The sequence below is a fragment of the Silurus aristotelis genome (genome assembly GCF_946808225.1).
Source record: "Silurus aristotelis genome assembly, chromosome: 10".
In the NCBI taxonomy this organism is placed as follows: Eukaryota; Metazoa; Chordata; class Actinopteri; order Siluriformes; family Siluridae; genus Silurus; species Silurus aristotelis.
In genome coordinates, this window is record NC_139583.1 from 11,590,393 (window position 1) to 11,616,721 (window position 26,329).

At 39.4% G+C, this 26,329-nt stretch overlaps 1 protein-coding gene across 2 annotated transcripts in view; it reads left to right on the plus strand.

The window, feature by feature from the left end:
- Positions 1-25,786, plus strand: part of eea1 (early endosome antigen 1) — a 27,817-nt gene extending 2,031 nt beyond the window's left edge. The window contains exons 2-29 of one of the 2 annotated variants that reach the window (XM_083552022.1): positions 121-195; positions 541-653; positions 1,239-1,293; positions 1,736-1,801; positions 1,960-1,999; positions 2,134-2,238; positions 2,355-2,476; positions 3,770-3,925; positions 5,168-5,284; positions 7,358-7,696; positions 7,777-7,926; positions 8,246-8,365; positions 9,042-9,245; positions 9,467-9,667; positions 9,786-9,899; positions 10,056-10,211; positions 10,412-10,551; positions 11,261-11,591; positions 12,176-12,277; positions 12,356-12,550; positions 12,760-12,942; positions 13,285-13,470; positions 13,588-13,719; positions 16,572-16,757; positions 17,124-17,362; positions 17,468-17,588; positions 22,166-22,264; positions 23,089-25,786. In XM_083552022.1, coding sequence (XP_083408148.1) covers positions 121-195; positions 541-653; positions 1,239-1,293; positions 1,736-1,801; positions 1,960-1,999; positions 2,134-2,238; positions 2,355-2,476; positions 3,770-3,925; positions 5,168-5,284; positions 7,358-7,696; positions 7,777-7,926; positions 8,246-8,365; positions 9,042-9,245; positions 9,467-9,667; positions 9,786-9,899; positions 10,056-10,211; positions 10,412-10,551; positions 11,261-11,591; positions 12,176-12,277; positions 12,356-12,550; positions 12,760-12,942; positions 13,285-13,470; positions 13,588-13,719; positions 16,572-16,757; positions 17,124-17,362; positions 17,468-17,588; positions 22,166-22,264; positions 23,089-23,211 — 4,170 coding nt within the window. In that variant the 3' untranslated portion in view covers positions 23,212-25,786. The remainder of the gene's footprint in view (positions 1-120; positions 196-540; positions 654-1,238; positions 1,294-1,735; positions 1,802-1,959; positions 2,000-2,133; positions 2,239-2,354; positions 2,477-3,769; positions 3,926-5,167; positions 5,285-7,357; positions 7,697-7,776; positions 7,927-8,245; positions 8,366-9,041; positions 9,246-9,466; positions 9,668-9,785; positions 9,900-10,055; positions 10,212-10,411; positions 10,552-11,260; positions 11,592-12,175; positions 12,278-12,355; positions 12,551-12,759; positions 12,943-13,284; positions 13,471-13,587; positions 13,720-16,571; positions 16,758-17,123; positions 17,363-17,467; positions 17,589-22,165; positions 22,265-23,088) is intronic. The other variant, XM_083552023.1, reaches the window with a different exon arrangement.
- The last annotated feature ends 543 nt before the right edge of the window (positions 25,787-26,329 follow it).

The window sequence follows — 26,329 nt, forward strand, 5'->3', positions numbered from 1 at the left end:
CAGAAACAAAGATGCACAGTATTTACAGCTATTCAACCTGAACTGCCCTCTCTCTCTCCCTCTCTTTCCCAATCTCTCTCTTTCTTTCTCTCTGTTTGTACCTGTCGATGAACCAAACAGACTCCTGGAAAGGGAGGGTCTCAGACACCAGAGTCTGACCAGCCGTCTGCTGACATTAATAATGAGACTTCAGAGGTATGTTGAATTAAGTTCTCGTTCAGTGTATATGATTCTCTTGTTGTATAACTTTAATTCAGATATACAGATTGTAATTGCTTTATATATATATATATACCTAATAATCATTAAACCCTAATTTAGGCTCCTGATTCTATTTTAATTGCCTTGAAATGAGCCTTTCTCTCAGTCCTGGTGGTGGTACACAGCCTGTACTTTTTTAAAAACAAAAAGCCAACGAATAAGGCATCTATGAGCTTCTACAAGTTTTTATTGTAATTTGCATTTTAGGCCTGTAAGTACTTAAGATAGAATATAAGTCCAAAGAGTTGCTTTATTTTCTTTATATGTGCGTGTGTGCAGGGCTTCATTTGCCCACAGTGTATGAAGTCTCATAACTCCGCAGAGGAGCTTTTCAATCATTATGAAGTTTACCATGAGCCCCAGGAGCAGCCGTCTCATCTCAGCTCGGGGAGGTCAGATCCTGTCTCATTATTTGTACTTACATTTGTTTTACAGTTTTTAATGCTGTTCATGGTTTGGTTCAGTCTTTCTTTTTTAGATCCTGCTCTGGTTCTTAGAACGGTTTATTTTGGAAACTCCACATTGCATTATATGTTTGGGAGGCTCTTCTCTACATGCTTAATAGCTTTGTTTTGTGCATACTAAGAATTAAAGGAGTTTTTGCAATGAGCATTGCTAGAAAATTCAACCAAGTTTTTTTATATTAGTTAGTTGTTTAAAGGTGCTATTATTTAATCATTCAAGAAATTAGTTCTATTGATACTACACAATTATTTAGGTGTAGCTTGTGTTTTTGTTAATGACAGAAAAGCTGTACAATATCTATGTAACAGGGTAAACACTATATTTGAAATACTGTGATTTCCAAGTAAAATACATCACATGCATTACATACCAAACCATGAACTGAACCCAACTATAGGTCATTTATTACTAAGTAATAACAGACTTATATAGGGATATGGTACTGAGATTGTAACTAGGCTTAAAAAAAATATTTAATCTTTTTATATTTTTATCTTTTGATTCAATTTAAGGGAGGACTTGGCACTTTTGCGACAAGAAGTGCAGGACTTACAAGCGTCACTGAAGGTACGTAGACTATATGGACAAAAGTTTGTGGACACCTGACCATAAGAATTGTATGTGCTTTTTTTTTTTTTTTTTTACTTTTCATTCCACATTTAGTCCAAATTTGCTGTTATAATAACCAGTTAGGCTCAGTAGGATTGAGGTCAAGCTTTACAGCTTCAACCCATGTCTTCATGGGTCTTCAACTTCAACCCATGTCTTCATGGGTCTCCTAGTTCCTACCCTATTCCAAGACGTCCTTTTCAATTGTGTGCCTCTTACTTTGTGGTAACAGTTTGGGAAAAGAACCACATATTACTGGAAAAGTCCAGTGTCCCAATACATTTGTCAATATAGTGTATTTGTCGATGTGACATTTACAATTTACTGTCTCTTGCGTTCTCTATTGTTTGATTTAACCACATTTCTTTGCTATAAATCAGTCTTCTTACAATTGTTACAGGAAGAACGATGGTTTTCTGGAGAACTGAAAAAAGAACTAGACAAAGTGCAAGGACAACTGAAGCAAGTAATTTATTTAAAATCCTATTTATGCTCTATAATGCTACTCATTTTAATTATGCCATGCTCAGTCTAAACGGCTTTAAATAGTCAGTTGTACACAACAACTGGATAATATTCTATTTTTATTTTTAATGAGTTAATCCTTAATTCTTTTTATCCCAGGGACCTCAGAATGATGGCCAGGAAGGTGTAGAGGAATCAGGTAAGTTCACCTTTTCAGACTTTTCAAACGTTTCTCTCAGTTGCTCGGTGCATGTATATCGGCATGCATAGATATACGAGATGCTTCCAAATGGAAATTACCAGTTCAAATGGCTTTCTTGTCTCACATCTCAGAGCTGGAGATGAAACTCCATGAGGCTGAGACAGAAAAGTTCAACATCAAACAGATGAAAGACCTGTTTGAACAGAAGGCAGCCCAGCTGGCCACTGAGATTGTAGGTAAGGGAACACGAGAGTTTGCCTTTTTTTTTTTCCTCCTCTTCGCGAAGAAAGTTGTTTGAAAAGGCAACTTTATTGAATTGCGATTTTGATGTATGTCACATGTTTTATTTTAGACATCAAATCACGTTATGATGAGGAGAAGAGCCTGAGAGAGGTGGCTGAGCAAAAACTGACCAGCCTGCAGCAAGACCTGCAGAGAGAGAGGCAGGAAAATGACAAACTACAGACAGAACTGGTAACTTTCCTTCCATACTTATTCTCTCCTAATACACACACTGGTTTCTATTTCTTTTATATAAATCTTCCTATATTTACTATATCCTTCGATTACATAGAAAATAATCTTTCAGGCTGCACCTTAAAGAAATCCCTGCATCTCGATTTATTGTTTTACATTGTTTTGATTCATTTAATCATTTTCTATACTAATTTTCTATTACTATAATTGTAAGTGTAATAATCTCATATGCAGTTCATGATCAAAACACTGCCGTTGCTACCCAGTGGTACAAGGTTTGCCACAAAGCATTTCCTGTGAGCTGGAGATTGCACGTTTGAATCCTGACAATCCCACAGCCATCCATGGCTGGGAGAACAAGGGTGTGCAAAAATGGCCATGCTTTAGGGAGGGAGGGGTACATACACTCTCTCCACTGTTAATCACATTTACACTAAGCACGAAACACTATGCTTTTTGTAGTCGCATTACTCAAGCTATTCGAGTAATCATTTCAGCCATAGATGGATAGATAGATAGATGGATAGATGAAGGATAAATGAAAATTGGAGGAACAGGGAAAAAAAAACGCGAAGGGCGAGGAGAAGATTCAGGTCTAAGAAAACGGCAGAAAGCTTTCAAAATTTGGGATCTTTTCAAACTTAACCATAAAGACAAGGCTTATGTCATGCCTAAGCAGTAGTAAGGCAGAAAGTTTAATATTATTTTGCACAAAATAAATGCAGTGTTTAGGTTTTATTATTATTTTACTTGTATGGACTCTTGTTCCAAGTTCCAAGCCTTCCTGTCCACTAATTTTTGCCTCTTATAAAAGCCACAATGCCTTTCAAGAAGACTTTTACACAAAATAAATGCAATGTTTAGGTTTTATTATTTTTATTGCTATAATTTTCATCTATTAGGTTGTACTATGTTTACCTTTTTTTTTTTTTTTTTTTTTTTTTTTTTTTAAGTAATTTGAACTGCGATCCGTCGCACCTCTAACAGACCGACGGACAGACAGATAGAAAGATCTCTCGACCTTTAAAGTTGTACAGTGACTGTATTTGGTTGATCTCTGATGTCACATGTAAAAAATGGAATTTCATTTAGAAGGAAAAAATATATATATATATATATTTTAACTACTTTTATTGTAAAAAAAAAAAAAAAAAAAAAAACACTGTCAAGTGCATTATACACTGTGTGTTTAAGTGTTCCACAACATGTTCTTCAACAGCCAAATCTAGCAGTGCACTGTAATCAAGTGTTATGACCCATTTTTTAATAGACAACTCCCTGTGGTTTTAGCTGCAGAGACCAGGAGTGGAGGATGTGGAGGTGTTAAAGAGGGAGCTGGTGCAGGTACAAACACTAATGGACAGCATGACTCGGGAAAGGGAGGAAGAGTCTGCACGGCTCAAGAATGAGTATGAACAGCTGCAGAGGAATTTCACTACCTCAGAGGTGAGACTCCTGCACGTGCAATAACCAAAAGGTTGAAATTGATGGCGGGGGGATTTAATCACTATCTGTACTATTTTCCTCTAAGTACGCTTATAGTTGTAAACTTTACAAAGGCTTTAGTTCCTTCATCCACGCACTGATGTACATTAGTTGGCTTAAGGAGACTAGTTTATGGTCTGCGCTCTATTGGCTGAAATGTGCCTAATATTTATGATTATCGCTTTTGGCGTTGAGCCTATGCAACAATCAAAAACATTGTCAGTGTGTTCACTAATAATATACATTTATTACGCTTTGAGATTGTTTATCGTGTCATAGGCATGTAGATTCTTAAAGATTCCTGAACACATAATAACCGCAAAGCTGCAGCTTCCCAAAACAAATTTCTAAATGGTTAATTACAGCAAAACATTTATGTGTTCAGTTAAAACAGAACAAGAAATTTCGAAAGAAAAGATATATTGAGAAACAAAACCTATAATATTAAGTGCACTTAGTTTTGGGTATTATTGTTTTATTTTAAAAGTACTATTATATTATATATAATTATATATAATATAAAATAATTAGTATATTTTGCCCTACTTGGAATATTGTTCTATCAAATATAATTTAAGTTACATTTATATTTATGCCATTTGGCAGATGCTTTTTTCCCCCAGAATGACTTAGAATTGTTTCATTGGCAACTGAGCAGTTGAGGCTTAAGGGCCTTCCACAAGGGTCCAGCAGTGGCATATTGGTTTAGCTGGAGTTTCAACTTATGACCTTCCAATTAGAAGTCCAATGTGTTAACCACTGAGTTACTCCTTCCCTAAAATATGATTCTGAACATGTAAAATTCATAAGAAATTTTAATTTATTTCTTTATTTGTACATTGGTAAGCATTTGAGAAAGCTTTATACAGCTGTTTACAGAGGAAATGTATTTGTGCCGTGTCTTCGGTTTCTCACTTACCTGGGTGTGTTGTGCTTGTCTGTCTTTGTCTTTCCCCTCGTTCCTATTCTACCTGCTTTGCCCTTGTCTTGAAGACACATAAGCTGGAGGTAACATTGTGCTTTCATCTGCATTTTGACCTTTTTATTTTATGCACTTTATTTTCCGTTATATCTGTAAAAAGCTTCATCATTGAAACCACTGTAACTTCATTTATTTTGGTCCTGCATGATTGTCAGCTTTCTGTCAGGGTTCTGCATTTCACTTCACATTGTAAATGTTAATGCTTACATTTTTGTTCACAGTCTACTATCTCCAAGCTGAAGGCAGAACTGGAAAAGGGTCCCCAGGAAGCTGCTGTGTACACGCAGCAGATTCACCAACTTCAGAGCAACCTAGACAACCTCCAGCAACAGAGCCAGGTACATAACACGCATGAGGTACACGAATAGACTCGTCATGTCATCAGTTTTTGCCACCTTCGGCAACACAGAAGAGTATGCCATCAGCAAATCTACCACTATCCATTAACGACCTGCTTTATGACCCCTCAAATCCCACACGCTTTTAAAAAAAAGCTGTGACGAGATCCTCCAGCCTTGATGGTCTTCACGATGCATATTTCCATCAGATCCCTATTGGGAAACACAGGTTTACACGAAGGCTGTATTCACTGCTGACACTACACATCCAGCCTGGGACGACAGTGTAAAGTTGTCAGCATGGTGCATTTTTATTGTACGTCAGAGTGTGCTGACGCGCTTTGAAGCCTCTATAATTAAACCAGCAGGGGGTGATGTGTGCCGTGCCACTACTGTCCATTGGGGTCATGTATAGGCTCGTGTAATGGCCCTCAGCTGCCTCTGCGGCTGTTGTCAGGTGGGATTAGAATGTCGAGTGTTGTGATGTCTCTGGGAAAATTCAGACGGCTTCTCCGAAGAAGCTGACTGGAAACCAGTCTGCAATGTCAGGGATTTAAAACCAGGTCATCCTGGTAAACAGGCTAAATGCACCGCTGAGGCTGAAACGGATTAACCGATAAATAATTCAAAGCATCAAAAGATTTCAGGCAAAACTAAAAGAGAGTAGCTGGTGAGATGTGAAGAAATCTAACAAATTGTCTATAAATGATCGATAATTCTTGTATCACTGTAGTGATTGTGTCAGTACACCAATCTTTTATATCATTTCATTTCTACAACAAATATATTAAATGGATGAGGTCTGTGGGAAGACTTAAAACAAAAGAATATGAGGCATTACTGGTACAAAGGATGACAGATTAAACCCCAGGAAAATATGCTCGTAAAAAAATAAACAACTGCAGCTGTCTCTGGTGTATGGAAACATCTCAGGTCATGACAGGCATTGGCTCCGTCACCACACCCTTTTAGCAGCACAGTCGTTATCAAAGCGGACTTTATAGTTGTCTCGGAGCAGAATTTAGCATACTGTCTGCTGGTGCTCCTTGTGCTATCTCAGGCATTGTAAAACTGTCCACTTCTAAATGTTACTTCATGCCAGCACTGAGAAGGTGACATTTAAAGAGATCAGCGGGATTTTGTGCTTGTCAACCTTTATTTTAGGTTCACGTTTAAGATCACGCTTGCTGGTTCCAGCATGATTAACAAAAGAGCAGATATTTTTGGTCATAAGTATGGTGCTTATTTATTTATTCCACATTTAGTCTTAATTCGCTTTTATAATTCCCTCCACTCTTTCGGGAAGATGTTCCACTAGATTTTGGAGTGTGCGTCTGGAAATTTAGGCTTATTCAGACACAAGGGTGTTAGTAAAGTCAGGCACAGGTGTAGGTGAGATGGCCCGGGGTGCAGTCAATGTTCCAATTCATCCTAAAGGTGTTCAATAGGGTTTAGGTCAGTGCTCTATAGCATTAGATCTCTTACTCCAACCCATGCAAAGCATATATTTTTGGAGTTTGCTTTGTGCACAGGGGTACCGTCATGCTGGAGCTGGTTTGGGTCCTCTAGTTCAAGTAAAGGGAAAATTTCATGCTATCGCATCCAAAAAGACAATTGTTTGCCTTCAGCTTTAAAAAAACATTTTGGAAAAGAACCACATATGGTTGGGAAGCTCAGGTGTCCCAATGCTTTTGTCCATAATAGTGTATGGACAAAAGCATTTGGACACCTGAGCTTCCCAACCATATGTGGTTCTTTTCCAAACTGTTTTTTAGGAGACTCTTTTCCCCTTAAATAGTACATTTTTTTCTTTGCAGATTTATTTTTCTTCAAAAACTTTCATTCATTCATTCATTTTCTCCCGCTTATCCCTAATTCGGGTCGCGGGGGCAGCAGTCTAAGCAGGCATAACCCGCCTTCTACTGCTGCTCAATCCTCACAGCACCGTCCCTTACGGTCCCTCCTGCAGGTGGTGAGCCCACGGGAAGCCTTCAAAAACTTGATACATGTTATAAATACATGGTAATTAGCCTGTCTACTCTACTAGTTCTTCCAATTCTATGTATTTGCCAGATGCTGTCAGCGAAGCTGTCGCGGAAGAAGAAGGAGAACCAAGACCTGGAGGAGCGCCTGGGTCATGAGCAGGTGTCTAAGAAGAATCTGCAGGTCAACCTTCATCAAAGAGAGTTGGAGCTGCAGGAGAGCCAAGTACGCACATCAGCAGGAGAGGCCTCTCTCAGTCGGGTCCAGGCTGAGTTAGCTGAGCGTGTGGAAGAAGTTGGGCGCCTCAGAAAGGAGCTGGCTGAGCTTGAGAAAAACCAGCAGGATCTAAAAGCCGAGCGCAAACAACTCCAGCAGCAGCGGGAGGAGCGAGAAACTCAGGGCTTGCAGCAGCAGAGCGAGATCAGCCAGGTCAGATACATGCACAATGCACCCAGGCACTCATTTAGAAAGAGAATATATATATATAATTTATATGTTTATATATGCAGCTGCACGGAAAGCTCCTGGAGACGGAGCGGCAGCTGGGCGAGGTGCAGGGTCGGCTGAAGGAGCAGAGACAGCTTGCAGGAGAGAAGCTGAAAGACCGTGAGCAACAGGTTGCTGACTTCCAGCTTAAAGTTTCCCGTTTTGAAGAACAGGTAAGCAAGCTTCAAGAAGGAAATTAGGGGAAGAAAGTAGAAGTAGGCTCAGATCAGAACAGCTTGTCTTCCAGCAGGCTGCAGTTACACTTTTGATATCTTGCATAGCTCGCCAAATTGAGCTTGAAGTGGTCAGTATCAGATTAGTGTCAGCACTCGAGAAATACTCAGCTTGGATGTCAGTATCACACTGAAAATAGAATTAGTGGGATTGGTGAAGTTATTTGTCTATAATAAGTATCATACAAGTGAGTGCAACACTGCTTTTTGTGTGGGTGTGTTCATGGAAAAAAAAAAACTTGTTAAATGTGTGTTCCAGCTAAAAGAGAACACTATCAAGTCCACTGACCTGCAGCACCAGCTGGACAAATCCAAACAGCAACATCAAGAGCTGCAGTCTCTCCAGCAGACCACTAATGGCAAACTACGAGAAGCACAGGTAATTAGTCTTCTGCTAAAAGCTGTGGAAGCATTAATGGTGTGTTAAAGTATTAGAAGCATTCACTATATTGTGTCTACAAGACTGGGATTCTTAACCAAAGAATCATTGATGCTAGTGGGTTGCAAGGGCGAGTCTGTATGATCTGATCCCGCACAGGAGCTATTACTTTATTAAACAGTGTAAACTGGTCAGTGTGCTAAGAGAGAAGCTCTGGCCATTGTTCTACTGGGAAAACTTGTTATTCATGTGGCTATTCTGTTGACATTTATCAACTTCCTAAACATTATTACAGACCAAGTACTCCCTTTTAGGGCAATGGTATTCCATAATTGTAGGAATAGTTTGACGAACATGAAAGAGAGTTTGCTTGGCGTTGAATTGGCTTTGAAGTTCTCCGAATCTCAATCCAAGTGAGCATTTGTGGCATTTGCTATACAAACGTGTGCGATCCAGAGGCCCCAGTTTGCAACCTACAGGAGGTAAAAGGTTCTGCTGCTAACGTTAGGATGTTGGATCCCACAGCACCCTTTCAGGGGTCTTGCAAAATCCTTACGGTTTCTAATAAAGAATATTAGGCAGGTGATTTTAATGTTATGGCTGATTGCTGTATATATATTTTTTAATACATTTATTAGATATAAAGAACTGCTTTCCATCATCATCTTTCTTGCAGAATGACTTGGAGCAGGTACTGCGGCAAATCGGTGATAAGGACCAGAAGATCCAGAATCTGGAGGCCCTGCTACAGAAAAGCAAAGCCAGCCTGAGCCAGCTGGAAGCTGAAAGAGAAGAACTGTGTGCCAAGATCCAGGCAGGAGAGGGTGAAGCTGCTTTACTTAACCAACTTCAGGAAAAGAACCATACACTACTGGAGCAGGTCAATAAGGACACAGATTTTCTCTCTCTCTCTCTCTCTCTCTCTCTCTCTCTCTCTCTCTCTCTCTCTCTCTCTCTCTATCTCTCTATCTCTCTCTGGCCACTGTATTGTAACTGAATTTCAGGGTGTTGAAAAGTATAAATTTAAGGTACATTTGGAACAGGTAGAATCACACTACAGAGTAACCTTTACTTTTTTGGTCTCCTTCTGTTCTCTTATAGATAAGTCAGCTGACGGAAAAACTGAAGAACCAGTCAGAGAGTCATAAACAAGCCCAAGAGAACCTTCATGAGCAATTACAAGAGCAGAAGAGCCAGCTGCGCTCAGCACAGGACCGCTGCCAGTCCTTGGAGGGTAATGCAACAGATCTCGCTGCCCAGCTCACTCAGAGCAAGGAAAGGCTTGCCCAACTCGACACCCAGGTGGGTTTTATGTTAAAGTAACAAAAAATAAATGCAATGATAAATGTCTACATTTTCCTGTTTCAATTGTATGTCATAAAATAATATTGTAAAATAATCATGGGTGATTAATTACCAGCTAAAAGCTAAGACAGAGATGCTGCTCTCAGCTGAAGCAGCAAAAACTGCCCAGAGAGCAGATTTAGAAAGCCATCTAGAAACAGCCCAGCATGCATTACAGGACAAGCAACAGGTAAATAACCAATAATCTACTCTTTGCAGACATAAACCGTATCAATGTAAATTAGGAAAGTTAAGCATTGTTGGTGGTTGTATTCCATTATACCGGAGTCTGTTTTAAATACACAGCCTGTATTAATGCAGTGTGCCTGTGTGCCCCTGCATGTAGGAGGTGAGTAAGGCTCAAGCTCAGCTAGAGGAACAGGCCCAACGGCTGCAGGTGAAACAGGAACAGTGCTTGCAGCTAGAGGCATATCTGAAGGAGATCAGGGAGAAGCTGCTTGCTGCGGAGCAGAAGGCCGACACCCTGGAGAGCCAGGCTAAGGTCACCAGTAGACATCTGGTCTAATCTTTCCTTTGAGTAACTGCATCTGTCAAGTTTTATTTTATTTGCTGCAACTTGGAATTCCCCCTGCTACTATCTGTTCTCGAATGGCCCAAACCAAAGTTTTATTTCCACATTTTAGGCATAAATTCTCTTCATAGCATGTTCAAGTACTCATGAAGTATGTATACGTGTTCCAGAAAACAGAAGCCGAGTTAGTAGAGCTGCGCTCAGCAAGAGAACAAGCGCAGAAGGCACAGGAAAAACAGCAACAGAAAATGAGTGATCTGGAGAAATGGAATAAGGAGCTCAGTCATCAACTTGACACCGAAAAAGAAAGGTAGGGCTTTTACCTTTTGGTTTAATTGGTTTCTGTATTTGAAGAGTGCTAATGCATGAGAGATTTGAAACAGAAATGTGATTTAACTAATCAGTCTTCGTCAATAGTCACGTTATATTGACAAATTTAAATTTCAAAGAGAATTAGATAAAGGAAATGTTGTTTTATGCACATGCTCAAAGACAATCTCAGGAGCCTTTCAGCATTTTAATGTGATGAAGCCTGAAGTTGAATTGCTTATTGCACCTAATTTGAACTGTCCTACTGTATTTGAAATCTTTGACCCAGGCTGCCATTACAGCTTTGTGAGAAATGACTTTCAAAATGTTTCTTACTTTGTGCTATCATCAAAATAATGTATGATGATTTATGGATTTTGATATCACTCCAGAGAAACATCTATGGTCTTATATTATTTACATCTACTATTACTCATCCTTCACTGCAAATAAAATAGACTGGAATGAAGTAGAATTATTAGGGTTGTGGTTAGTGTTACAGCTAAAATGTTAAGTTTCATTTCTTGAAATTTCTATGAACACAGTAACAACAAACATTGGTTGAAATAAAATGTTCTTACTGCGCTGCTGCTCATGGTGTTTAATTCATATTTCATTTCTATTGATAATCCTTGATTTACAGAAAATTGCTTGTTTATTGCTTCATTATTTAAGCTGTATGATGGAGTGTCTCTTTATGCTTCTCTCAGGGCTGCAGCTCTGCAGGAAGAGCTGCAGAAGAAGATTTTAGCTTTGGGAGAAGCAGAAAAGCATGTGGAGAAGTTAGAACAGGAGCAGAGTGACATTAAGACCAGGCTGAAGCAGCTCACTGAGGAAGGGCACATGCAAAAGGCAGAGCTGGAGAAGAAGCTCCAATGGATGAACACAGAGCTTCAGAAAACCCAGCAAGAGAAAGACACACAGTCTAAAGAGCTGCAGCAGGTAAAAGAGGCTCGAAGCAAGGCTTCCGCAGCCCTGAAGGAAAGTCAGACCCAGCTCGAGAAAGAGAAAAGGAGCAGTACAGCAGCCTTGGAGGAGAAGGTGCGTTCTGGTTATACTTATTTTGATGCACTCGATGATGTGGAATTTGGTCAAAACAAGGTAGAAAATAATGCTGAAAAGAAATCGTCATATAATTGCTAAGGTTTTGTTTTGCTTAAGGTTGTCACACATCACTCAAGATAGAGTGTGTTTTAAGGCCAGAAACAATGTGTTGATGCTTTATGGCTAAATTAAATTTTAGGGAGAAATTTGAAATAAAATACTTATTTTCCATCGATCAATGAAGCTGCAGTATTTGATATCATTAATCTTAGTACAAATTCTCCATTCATTTTGACTGATATGCAAAACAGACTTGTGAGAAACAGGGATTCCACAGAATTGCTGCCTTTCTGGATATCAGTAGCCTGACTATGTTTTTGTTGAAGTAAAAAAAATAAAAATAATAATTAACAAAAATTATTATTCTATTCTTCTGGTATTATTCAAAAACATTTCTTCTGTTTGCTTGTAACCAGTGATGTACATGCACAAACTAGGCACTTTTATGAAGCCAAATGTTCTACCCTTAACAATTAAGCAACTTTTCCACACAATGTTCAAACAGCACTTCTCTTTTACAGGAGAAAGCTCATCAAAAAGTCCAGCAGGAGCTTCAAAAGAGTGCAGAAGCAACAACTAAAGAATTGAGCACCGCCAAAGCTCAATTGGAGAAAATGGCTGAGGTGAGAAAATTATAAAAAAAAAAAAAACTGTTTTATTCGGAGCAAAATCTTTTAATAATTTGAATGGAATTGGATTAGGTGGAGAAGGGACTTCAGGCACAGTTCAAAGAGCTGAACGGCCAATTGAAGAAGGCTCAGGATGCACTTAAGGAGAAGGAGAAGGACGTCCAGCAGGTCCAGACACAGCTAAAGACAGCCCAAGGATCTTTTACTGAGGAAGTGAAAAAACTGCAGAGCCAAGTGGCAGAACTGCAGACCGCCCAAGCGAAGAAGGCATGTGCTGTTAGCATCCATATGCAATACGATTTTGTTATTTCTGCAAGCTGAAGATTTTTTTTTTAGCAATGATGTCACACCAGTAATTAAAACCCCTGAGTTAGAGATGTTAAAAGCTAAAGTAATCTGTGTATTAGAGAAGCAGAGAGTTTTCTTTAACATATCAAATTTTGGGTCTGTTAATAAGCTGCATGTGTGTGATGTAGGTGGAGGAGTTGACTAAGCTAAAGGAACAGATGACTGTGCTGTCAGAACAGCTAATTTCAGAGAAAAGCCACAGTGCAGAGCTGAAGAAAACCTGTGACAGCACCAAGGAAAGTTTGAACAAACTTCAGTCTGATTATTATGGCAAGGAATCGGAAGCATCTGCTCTGCGCCAAGATCTCAAGGTTTGTGCGTGTGGCGATCTCACTGTGGAAATTGACAATTTCAAGATGTACAATAACAAAATCCGTTGATTCCATTTTGTTTTTGGTTTTTATTCGACCTTTATTGATCAGAACTTAGCAGATATGAGCATTTATCTTGATTGAATATGATGTTATTTTATGTTTGTGTGTATGTTGCTTTTACTTTGTATAATTTGGTATGCATAGATTAGTTATGTGTAAAACATACAACTGGAAGCTTTGGTGCTAGACCACTAGCCAATGGGAAAAAGTGCAGTTTTAGTACATTGTGCAAAGAGAAATGATTTTTACAGTTCAGTAAAATACAGCTCTGATGTATAGGTACGTGAGGAGAAGCTGGCTCTGACTCAGGAGGAACTGGTGACCAGCACCAACCAGCTGAACAGTAGCGATGCCCAGATTCAGGAGTTGAAAACAGAAATTGCTGCACTAGAGAAAGACTTAAAGAAGAGGGATGAGAAACTCAAACAGCAGGAGGAGGCTCTACGAGAACTGCAGAAGCAGCAGGTACTTTTTATGACTGACTTTAAACCTGATCAGAGAGTGCAGCTACACACATGTACTCGGTTCACCTCAGTTAGCTGCTAATCTGTGTGTGTGGTGTGTGTGTGTGTGTGAGAGCAGGAGCTGATGCAGGAGGAGCTCAAGAAGGAACGGTCTCAGGTGGAGGAGCTGGAGGAGGCTCAGATTGGCTTGAAGAAAGAGCGGAACAGGCTGAGTGCTGAACTCAGAGCTCTGGGTGACAAGAGTGAGAAGGTTTGCATCTGAACCAAACAACAAAATAGAAAATTAAAAAACACCATAAATTATATCTATATATATATATATATATAAAGCTCAAATACCACTGACTGACTCACTCACTCATCACGAAATCTCAAAAACCACTGAACGGATTGCAATGAAATTTGGAACATACCTTCCTCTTGGGTCTTAGGTGCTCACTAAGAAAGGGTTTTGAAAAATTTGCCCTGGATCGTGGCTAACTCGCGAAAAACGCGATTTCTCATGCATTGTAAACTCTTCGAAATAACAGTACGGATCCTAATGAAACTTAGTACATTGTTTCTTATTAGATGTTAGATGCACGATAAAAATTATTTTCACAGTAGTTTGCCCTGTATCGGTACTACAAAGGAGTAGTACGTTATTTGTTGACGTTACGTTCTGATCTCTGATCATCCAGTCCTGCTCAGTGCTTACTGCTTATTGCCATATTGCTTAGCGTTCTGCCTTCTGTAGCGAAGCACGGGTACTTTCAGCTAATATATATATACATATATATATATATATATATATATATATATATATATATATATATATATATATATATATATATATATAAAAAATTATGTAATCACTAAACAATTGTTTTACTGATGTTTCAAATCAAGCACCAAAAACCGCCATGAATTAAAACCATCCATGTGGAAGCGCAGCAAAAGTTCCATTTGGTGTCCTGATGATTTACATAATTGAAAACAACATAATTACCATTGTAAAAACATTTACACAAGTATTTTTACGAGTTGCCATGTCATCTGAAAATGTGAACAGGCTTGTGTAAGTAAGCGATTAAATATTGAAATTGACTGTCGGCCCTTTATCGCGGAACAAATTAGTTATGTTGAAATAATGAAATATAATCATTTTATAATATTACATTTATAATTATTCATTAAAAAAGTAAAATAAGTAAAAAAAAAAAATGTTTGTGGTAGCGTCCTTTTATTGCGGTTTTTCAATTATCGCGGGCGATTTTGGAACGTAACCAAGGCGATATGCATATTTTATTTTTATAAAATACAGTTGAAACCAGATATTTACATACACTTCCGAAAAAAACACAAACTTTTATTTCTTTAAATGTCATACATTAAATCAGAGTAAACTTTTTTTTAAATTTTAACAGTTTTTGCATTTGTTAAATGTCAGAATCGAGCGAGGGAGAATTTGTATGTATTTTTATTATCACTTTCATCAAAGTCAGAAGTATACATACACTTCCTTAGTATTTGGTGGAATTGCCCGAAACTGTTTCACTTGGGCCAAACGTTTTGGGTATCCTTCCACAAGCTTTCTCCAATAGTTTGCTGGAATTATAGCCCACTCCTATCGACAGAACTGGTGTAACTGGGTCAGGTTTGTAGGCCTTCTTGCTCGCACTCGCCTTTTCAGTGCCGCCCACAAATTTTCTATGGGATTGAGATCAGGGCTTTGTGATAACCACTCGAACACCTTGACTTTGTTGTCCTTAAGCCACTTTGGAACTAATTTGGAGGTATGCTTGGGGTCATTGTCCATTTGGAAGACCCATTTGCGCCCAAGCTTTAACTTCCTGGCTGATGTCTTCAGATTTTGCTTTAATATATCCACATTATTTTCTTTTCTCATGATGCCATCTATTTTGTAAAGTGCACCAGTCCCTTCTGCAGCAAAGCAGCCCCAAAACATTATACTACCACCCCCATACTTGACAGTTGGGATGGTGTTCTGAGGCTTCAAAGCTTCGCCCTTTTTCCTCCAAATATACCGTTTATCATTATGGCCGAACAGTTCAATTTTTGTTGATATTTTTTCATTCATGTGCAGTTGCGAACTGTAGTCTGGCTTTTTTATGGTGGTTTTGAAGTAATGGCTTTCTCCTCCCAGAGTAACCTTTCAGCTCATGGCGGTACAGTATTCGTTTTACTGTGGATAATGACACTGTCTTACCAGTTTCAGCCAGCATCTTCACAAGATCTTTTGCTGTTGTCCTGGGGTTGATTTGCACATTTCGCAACAAAAACCTTTCCTCTCTGGGACTCAGAATCCATCTCCTTCCTGAGCTGTATGATGGTTGTACATTCCCATGTTTTTTATACTTGCGTATTATTGTCTGAACGGATGAACGTGGGACCTTCAGGCATCTGGAAATTGCACCTAAGGATGAGCCATACTTGTGGAGGTCAACAATTCTTTTTCTGATGTCTTGGTGCATTTCTCTTGATTTTCCCATGATGTCAAAAAAAGAGGGTTCTGTGTTTGAGGTGTGCCTTTATATGCATTCACAGGTGTGCCACCAGTTAACTCAAATGGTATCAATTAACCTATCAGAGGCTTCTTAAGCTCAGAATGGAATCATCTGGAGGTTTTTTTGTTTTGTTTAAAGGCACGATAAACTTAGTGTATGTATACTTCTGACTTTGATAAAAGTGATAATAAAAATACATACAAATTCTCTATTGCTCGATTCTGACATTTAACAAATGCAAAAAATATGTTACAGTAAAGAAATAAAAGTTTTTGTGTTTTTTTCTGAAGTGTATGTAAATATCTGGTTTCAACAAAAATGCTTTTGTTTGTTAAAGCTGTTTCCTTGAAAACTAAGACATTTGCAAATTGAATGGATGATGTTTAAAAAACATTACCCAAGGAGAATCTTAATTCTTAAGTTTTTATCATTCATTCTAATTAAGATGCTAGATTTAATCTATTAGAATTATTCAATAATTATACTAAGTATCAGGGGCAGGCTAGTTTACGTGTGTGTGTGTGTGTGTGTGTGTGTGTGTGTGTGTATGTGTGTGTGTGTGTGTGTGTGTGTGTGTGTGTGTGTGTGTGTGTAGGAGTTAAAGGATCTGCAGGCAGCAAAGCAGCTCTTGCTGCAGCAGAAAGTAGATCTACAGGGACGAGTGGAAGCGATCCAAGCAGCATTGGAGCAGGAAAAGAAAGAGCATCAGAACACCCGCCAATCCATCACACAGTCTCAACAGCTGCACAAAGCAGAGACTGACAAACTACATAAACAACTGGTACACAAATTAAAATCTGGTGCATACTTAATGTGTCATATTACATATTTAGAGTATGAATAGTATTAGAATATTATGAATATGATATAATTGCATGAACCACAAATTTAAATGATTTTGTTTGTATGATCAAAATATTTATTGCTGTATTTTTAATTATACATGGGATCAGTAATTTTTGCTTTCAAATGCTGAGACCGAGAAAAGGTACAGAGAAAAAGGTTTAGTGTCTGTGTGCATTTATACAGGTTTAAGAGAGTTCTTACTCTGTGCTGGTTTTCACTAATTGTGTCTTGTGGATCAGCTGGACACTGAAAATTGTGCATGAAGTCCAGTTTTATACTTTCTTTCTGTATCTTTCTCTAGGTTTTGGAAGCAAAGGCTAAAGAAGAGGTGGAAAAGCGGATGGAGGAGGCAGAGACAAAGCTCTCAATGCAGGTTTCTGCACTTAATGAGAACGTTGCCACGCTGAAGCGAGAATGGCAGAGCAGTCAGCGACGTGTGAACGAGCTGGAGAAACAGACTGATGAATTGCGTGGAGAGATCGCTGTGCTTGAAGCCACTGTGCAGAACAACCAAGATGAAAGACGTGCCCTGCTGGAGAGGTTAGGAACTGCTTATCTGCCTTTTTTTTTTTTTTTATCTCCCTTTCTGTTCACACACACAATCCTTTTTTTTTTTTTTTACTGTTTCCTGGCTCTGCATTCTAGGTGTGTGAAGGATGAGGGTGAGATAGAGAAGTTACAAGCCAAAGTGGTGGAGATGAGGAGGAAACTAGATGACACCACAGCAGCCATGCAGGAGCTGGGCAGAGAAAATCAATCCTTACAGGTTCTAAATACACACCCACACACCAATACATGCACACAAATTTAAGTGGGGTGTTAAGTTGAGCATTGTTTTTTTTTTTTTTTTTTTTTTTTTTTGTCTGTTTAAATCCCACTGCTGTCCGCCCCCCGCAGACAAACTCTATACTTGCTGCATTCACTACACTTTCACATTAATGAACATGCCCTTTTATTGGCCTGTAAGCTTTATATCTGATACCCCACCCACTCTCTTTCTCATAAAGTATAAAACACTCTGTATTTGTCATTTTTTGCTGGGTTCTAATGCACATTTCTCATAAAAATCTTTCATATTACTTTTTACTGAAAAAAGAGCGATGGTTAGAAATAATTAAAGCTGTTTACATTTTTTTAAAAAAAGGCACCTGAGTTTTAATGGCATCGGAAAAATAAATTTTATTAAAAAGAAATCCCATCATTGCATTACAGTATTTATTCGTTATTTTTAAAAAAATCTTATCGCATATAATATAGCATTAACATAATCTTGTGTTCATGATCATCATCATCATTTGGCAATTAATCTGCACCGATAGTTGATCGCTGGAACTAACGGCTAAAGGCAAAAATGCATACTGATAGTTTTTCCGGCTTGCGTCTTTTCCTGGAGCGGCTGAGAAGGTCCGCAGTCATTACAGAGCTGATTTATTATACAATTTTATTTGTTAATTAATATAATCATATTTGACACATTTTCACGATTTAGTACTGTTTCAGTAAAGTTCAGTACTAATTTACATGGTGTGTTTGTGTTTCTGATTCCAGTATCCATTTTAAAAACTATTAGCCGATTAATCGGTTATCGACAAGTACAATCCAACGGTATCGGTAAATTCCACTATCGGTCGACCTCTAATCATCATGGTCATCAATGTATTCATCAAGCTTTCAGACAGGACAGCACAAATTAAATTCATGAGGCTACGATTTCATAAATGACAATACACCTGAATCTACTATGGTGTTAGGCAGTTTGAGTTATGGACAAATCACTGTGCAAGCCTTTAAAAGATATATAAAACAGTTGAAGGAGTTTTTGTCCTGTCTATACCATGCTACCAGAACACCTTTTTCACAAATTAACTAAGGCATTTAAAAAATACATTATTTTGCAGAAAACACACTGATCAAAATTAGAGAACAACAAGGACTGTAGCATGGAAAAAGATTACAACAATATTTTCTGAAGGTTACAACAGTCAGCAATTAGTAGGAAGTGTACAGGCCTCTGCTCTGAATGACTTCAGCACATCTCCGGCCACAGGACAGCACTGATCTCTCACACTGCTCTGGTGTAATTTTGGTCCACTCTTCTTCCAGTCTCCTCCACAGTTCGGTGACTATAGTGGGTTTCTTGGCCATAACTTTGTCGCCAAGGATTTTCCAGAGGTTCTCTATTGGGTTGAGATCAGGACTCTGGGCAGGCCATGTCATTATTTCAATGTTTTCAGTTTCAAGGAACTGCTTTACCCGTTTTGCTGTGTGACATGGAGTGTTGTCCTGCATGAACACTGCGGGCTGATTAGGTGATGAACGCATGGAAGGAATCATATGTTGTTGAAGAAGGTTCTAATAAACATTTGCATTCACTCTGCCATGTAGCTGTATAAGAGGCCCAACTCCTGCTGCAGAAAACCTGACCCAAACCATGACACCTCCTCCTCCACTTTTTACTGACATCTTTACACACTTTGGGTTGAGTCTTTCTCCAGTTTGTCGCAGAACATAATGTTTTCCATCGGATCCAAATAAATTAAACTTGCTTTTATCACTGAAGTGAAACTTTGGACCAGTTCCCCTCTGTCCACACAACATGCTCCTCAGCAAAGCTTAGTCTAACCTTTTGATTCTTTCTGCTAATGAAAGGTTTGGTCTCTGCAGAGTGGGCTTTCAGTCCAAATGCACTTAAACGTCGAGACATTGTATGACGAGAAAGATCCTTACCCTGTTCAGCGCTGAACTGGTGAGCAATTCCAGCTGCAGTGTAGAAACGATTGCCCATTGAGATCCTCCGCAGTATCCTGTCCTCTCTTGTATTTGTCTTCCGTGGACAACCAGCCTTCTTGGCGGACTTGAATGAGTTTGTGATGTTGTAAAGATTCAATATCCTTGAAATCACAGATTTGGAATGACCAACTTGTCTTGCTATGGCTGATAGGGTCATCCCTTTGGCCTTCATCTAGACAACCTGCTGCCGGAGGCTTTCAGTCACTTTAGAACGGCCCACCATCTTGCAGAGTCAGTGAAACTGGAAGGTAGGCTGACAGTTAAATAGGGGTTGACAGATAATCAAGGAAATTAGCACCAGGTGCCAGATTAACACCAATAACTAGGAGGTATCTGAAAGTGTTCTCTAATTTTGATCAGTGTGTTTTCCGGAAAATAATGGGTTTTTTTTTTGGTTTTTTTTAAATGCCCTAGTTATTTTGTGGAAAAGATGTTCTGGTAGCATGGTATAGACAGGACAAAAACTCCTTCAACTGTTGAGCAGTGAAGATGAAATTATTTCAGAATTGTTCAATTGTTTATAACTTGTTCTCTAATTTTGATCGCCAGTGTTTGTGTGTGTGTGTGTGTGTGTGTGTGTGTGTGTGTGTGTGTGTATGTATATATACAGTGAGGAAAATAAGTATTTGAACACCCTGCTATTTTGCAAGTTCTCCCACTTAGAAATCATGGAGGGGTCTGAAATTGTCATCGTAGGTGCATGTCCACTGTGAGAGACATAATCTAAAAAAAAAAATCCAGAAATGTATGATTTTTTTAACTATTTATTTGTATGATACAGCTGCAAATAAGTATTTGAACACCTGTCTATCAGCTAGAATTCTGACCCTCAAAGACCTGTTAGTCTGCCTTTAAAATGTCCACCTCCACTACATTTATTATCCTAAATTAGATGCACCTGTTTGAGGTCATTAGCTGCAAAAAGACACCTGTCCACCACATACAATCAGTAAGAATCCAACTACTAACATGGCCAAGACCAAAGAGCTGTCCAAAGACACTAGAGACAAAATTGTAAACCTCCACAAGGCTGGAAAGGGCTACGGGGAAATTGCCAAGCAGCTTGGTGAAAGAAGGTCCACTGTTGAAGCAATCATTAGAAAATGGAAGAAGCTAAACATGACTGTCACTCTCCCTCGGACTGGGGCTCCATGCAAGATCTCACCTCGTGGGGTCTCAATGATCCTAAGGAAGGTGAGAAATCAGCCCAGAACTACACGGGAGGAGCTGGTCAATGACCTGAAAAGAGCTGGGACCACCATTTCCAAGGTTACTGTTGGTAATACACTAAGACGTCATGGTTTGAAATCATGCATGGCAAGGAAGGTTCCCCTGCTTAAACCAGCACATGTCCAGGCACGTCTTAAGTTTGTCAGTGACCATTTGGATGATCCAGAGGAGTCATGGGAGAAAGTCATGTGGTCAGATGAGACCAAAATAGAACTTTTGGGTCATAATTCCACTAAACGTGTTTGGAGGAAGAAGAATGATGAGTACCATCCCAAGAACACCATCCCTACTGTGAAGCATGGGGGTGGTAGCATCATGCTTTAGGGGTGTTTTTCTGCACATGGGACAGGGCGACTGCACTGTTTTAAGGAGAGTATGACCGGGGCCATATACTGCAAGATTTTGGGGAACAACCTCCTTCACTTAGTTAGAGTATTGAAGATGGGTCGAGGCTGGGTCTTCCAACATGACAATGACCCGAAGCACACAGCCAGGATAACCAAGGAGTGGCTCTGTAAGAAGCATATCAAGGTTCTGGTGTGGCCTAGCCAGTCTCCAGACCTAAACCCAATAGAGAATCTTTGGAGGGAGCTCAAACTCTGTGTTTCTCAGCGACAGGCCAGAAACCTGACTGATCTAGAGAAGATCTGTGTGGAGGAGTGGGCCAAAATCCCTCCTGCAGTGTGTGCAAACCTGGTGAAAAACTACAGGAAACGTTTGACCTCTGTAATTGCAAACAAAGGCTACTGTACCAAATATTAACATTGACTTTCTCAGGTGTTCAAATACTTATTTGCAGCTGTATCATACAAATAAATAGTTAAAAAATCATACATTGTGATTTCTGGATTTTTTTTTTTAGATTATGTCTCTCACAGTGGACATGCACCTACGATGACAATTTCAGACCCCTCCATGATTTCTAAGTGGGAGAACTTGCAAAATAGCAGGGTGTTCAAATACTTATTTTCCTCACTGTATGTGTATATATATATAGGTCTTTTTAGCATCATTTTCCTTTGCATTACATACATTTCAGACACACACACTGCCTAAAATTCTTTACTGAGCATGATCTGTCTAGAGTTTATATTTACGGTCATAGTGTTACCTCAGATTTTTGGGCAGTATTGTCTAACATTTTTATTTAGTTTTTTTAAGGGTATTGATTGTTCATTCTGAAAGCATCACCATTTGTATCAATGGCAGCAATATATTGTTTTATAGCAGAGTTTAATGATCTACAGATTACTGCAGCATCTTTTGTAAGATTGTTTGTTTTTATTTTGTGAACATCGAGGTGTGCTGTTTCTCTTGATGCAGATAAAGCAGTCACAGAGCCTGACACGGAAGTGGGCAGAGGACCACGAGGTGCAGAACTGCATGTCTTGTGGAAAAGGCTTCTCTGTCACCATCCGAAAGGTGACCGTTCTCTTATTCTTGCCTCCTCCCCTCACACCCACAGACTCTCATGCATGTTTGATGGTGCTGTCTGATCAAAACATCAAAGCACCAAATCAATACTATGTTAATGGTCTACTACAGGGACCCGCCTTCAGACAGGCGGCATTCAAAGTCTGCCATTTGTTTGGATTTCCCCCCCCCCCTCTGTGACTGGAAAGTATTGTCCAGCAGCACTTTTATCTAATCCAGCATGTCTCTAGAGAAAGTGCTGTTGTTGTGTTTGCAACAATGGAGTGCTGATATGCAGGGAGAATAGACTAATCAGTGAGACTGAAAACAAGTATTTGTTTACTTGTATGTCTAGATTGAAATCAGCAGTGTTTGATATTCGAACTTAACATTTAACAGTTGAGTTCAAAGCCAAAACCATGTACTTCACACAGTCTGATCGCCAAGTCTGTTAAGGCAGATTAGTCTAAAAAGAAAGCCAAAAAGCCCATAATGAAAGAAATGGAGAGTAGATTTTCTTTTGAAACGATTATTGATGGAGCAGATGCAGTGTGTCACAAACATTATGGCACAGAGTGTGCAGAATTCATGCAGGCCAGTTGCGTGAGATATTTGTTCCTCATTCTCCCGTGACTGGCATTATTGCGTAAAACTAAAACCACCGCCCTTTTAACCCTGCGTGTAAGAGTATATTTCGCTTTGTGCTTCGCATCACTCTCTGATCCACGTAAAAATGACTAATAATATCCAGAATACAATTGTCCAGGGATTTCTCACATGGAAGTGTCTGTTGTGCTATAACTCCAAAGTCTGTTTCACTGTCTCTCCTTCAGCACCACTGCCGTCACTGCGGGAACATCTTTTGTGCAGAGTGCTCGGCCAAGAACGCCCTTACACCGTCCTCTAAGAAACCAGTGCGAGTATGTGAGGCCTGCTATGAGGAGCTGCAGGGCTAGTAGATCTCTCCTAGCCTGCTGCTCTGCCACTCCCTCGCCAAGGACCACTCCTGCACAAGACCGCAGTTTTTCCAGACTCCGGGAACAGAAGCAGGAATGTTGGGGTGGTAGGGCTGCAGGAATAAATGAGAACTGGACTGCTTTGATCCTCTCACTGGACATGAGGTGGCCTCAGTGAGAGAGAGAGAGAGAGAGAGAGAGAGCGAGAGGGAGAGAGAGAGCGCAACTGGAGAATCACAGCAGTCCTCACTCGAGCAGTGCCTTGGTCACCTCAGGGCCAAATGGGGTTCCAAAGAATCTAAAAGGGAAAGCAGTGCAGATTTTTAAAGTGTTTCCTTCAAGCTTGATGTTTTTTGGATGAGATTTCTCACGGGGTCTGGGCTCTATGGGGGCCAGGCTGGAAGATCTTTTTTTTACCCCATGTTTTTTTTTTTTAATAATTGTATTTTTCTTCAGAACAAAGCAGCAGTGAATTGCACGTGCTTCGTGAACGGGTCAGGTTAGTGCTGTCAGGGAAGATAAAAGCGCAGAGCTCTGAAAAATCCCATCCCAAAACGAATAACACTTTTCCAGCTGCCAGTGTGGTATTATTCAATTACTGATCTGAATCTGGGATCATCTTCAGCCGAGATAAGTACTGTTTTCCAATGTCGAAAGGTACCTGTGAAAGCAGTAGGAGTTAATCAGAGTCTGTGGGATGGTGACAATTTCACCTCCAATGCTAGTGTTAATGGTGAACATTAAACGCGAAAACAAGAACGCAAACGAATTTCGTGTCTGATTAAACAGTCAGTCAGAGTTTACACAAGAAGCAGACACTATTAGCCATTATAGATATAGATATTTTTTCACTTCAGTCGATGATCCATGATCTTCTATTCCACGTTTCATAGTGTTGCAGCCTGAACCCTGGAAATAAACATAGACAGGAATTTATACACAATAGCTAATAAATCTAATAACCTATAACATTGAATTGGGATAAAAATCTATATAGTTTGCTTATTTTGACTGATTTTATTTGAAGTTGTAACAGTGCATTGTTCACTTGGCAGTTGAATTTATAGATTTTGCTAGTACACGGTGCCACACTGTCCCTTGGAAAGCACTATTTATCTTCACTTTAACCCTAAACCTTTCCCAACTCAGTTATCATTTACTTCAAGCATGTTTTTAAACGGTGTTCGCGTATCATACATGCTTGCTATGCTGCTCCTTGTTCATTTTTTTTACTATTGGTTTTTATTATATGAGCTTTTCCAAATCGGTGCATTTAAACAGTATTTTCTAGTTTTGATCGTTCCGATCAGTCTGATTTTTGACAGCATCACTTATTTGCACATGTATGTGCTCTGCTACTAAGCAATAACTGTGGTCATGTGGCTATAAGTGTGTGTGTGTGTGTGTGTGCGCGTGTGTGCGCGTGCGTTGGACTCTGTGTACGTAAGAGATTTATATATAGATGCTATATTGATTGTATAAAATACAGGCTGCTAGAGCTCTATTGAGATCTGTGTAGCGTTCCCACGCAGGCCTCGGCGTTCCCGCATCTCGTCATCTTTTTCTGTTCACAAGGTGTAAAGCGTCACGCATGACACACGAGAAACGAGAAAGCATCAGCTTCAGAGATCCGTCATGCAATCACTCATGCAATCAGTACTCTATCCGCTCGAGGAAGTGCTCAGTGGTGAATTGAGCTGTGAGCCGAGGCTCGTCCAAACACGCAAAAGACGTTGTACAGATTGTACCCGCCGTATAGTGATTTTCAGCTCTGTGGCCTGCGAAATCCGTGTATTATAACGCACCTGTCGTTATAACGAACGGCTGTACCGATGCACGTTCACAATCGTACCCGCCGCAGCGTGATTTATACTCAGACACTCACATGCTCAGATGCACCAAAAACTGCAAATCTCATCATCCTTTTGATCATCAATGTAAAGTGAGACAGACTCGCTTTTTTTGTCACCTACCTCTGGACTGTGTGTTTTTAAATATTTGTTTTATTAACACTGGCTTTCAAGCCTCAAGTGTTGACTACAAAAAAAAAGTTAAAAATGTTTCCAGAGGTTTGAATATTAAACGTGTTCGGATTAACTCTCCGCTGGGTCGTTGTTGTGCACGAGCTGTGAACCGACGAACAGTCGGACTGAACAGTCAATCTGAACAGCGGGCTGTTTCTGTTGCGATCATGTGCTCGTGCCTTAAGTCTTGCTTTCTCTGCACTTCAGCTCGGTCACGTGAGCTGAGCAGAAAGGCTTTGCGCTCGTACGTAACCGTTCTCTGTCGGTATGGCGACGCCGGTGGTTATTAACGTGTCAAAGTGAATATAGAAAATGTGTGGATATAAATTATGTGATGTTCGTTTTTTTTTTTACTTTGTTCAAATGAATAAACTAGGTGTTTGTATTTTCATTTGTCTTTTCATACATCTGTTCGAGCTGCACAATACGACGATAGGAAAATATTCCGGCCAATGACATTTCTCCACTTCACTGAGCTGACAGGGATCATTAGTAGTATTGCATTTTTGAATGGTTTATTTTAAATAAACTTCAACATTGTTAGAAATGTACCTAATGTTTCATTTTCCTTTATTTCTATATGTTAGATATTAAATAAAAACGTGAGGTTATTTTCACAGGCTGGATACGAATTAATTTATTTGTAAAATCGTAATAAAAAAAAAAAAAAACATGCCAGAAATGTAAAGATTCTATGAGGATTTATGTAAATGTATATATCAGCGGTGAACTCTGAATCATGAACCTCAGATTTAGAGGTGAATTGACAGCTAACACTTGATAAAATGTGTAAAAACATCCTCAATATGGGAAAAGAAGCACTGCAGGAATGTGCGTTTCAAATGAAATCATTCAACATTATACACATGGTAATAACAACTTTATAATGCCTGATCGACATCATTACCAGACTTTAGATCTTTTTCCCCCAATTTTGTGTATATCTGAAGTCACACATCCACATAGCTAATGTGTTTCGTGTGTGTGTGTGTGTGTGTGTGTGTGTGTGTGTGTGTGTGTGTCTGGCTATATCTGTTACCTTTCCCGATCCATGGTAAAGTGGATGCTGCTTTTCCAGAAGAGAGAGTTTAGAC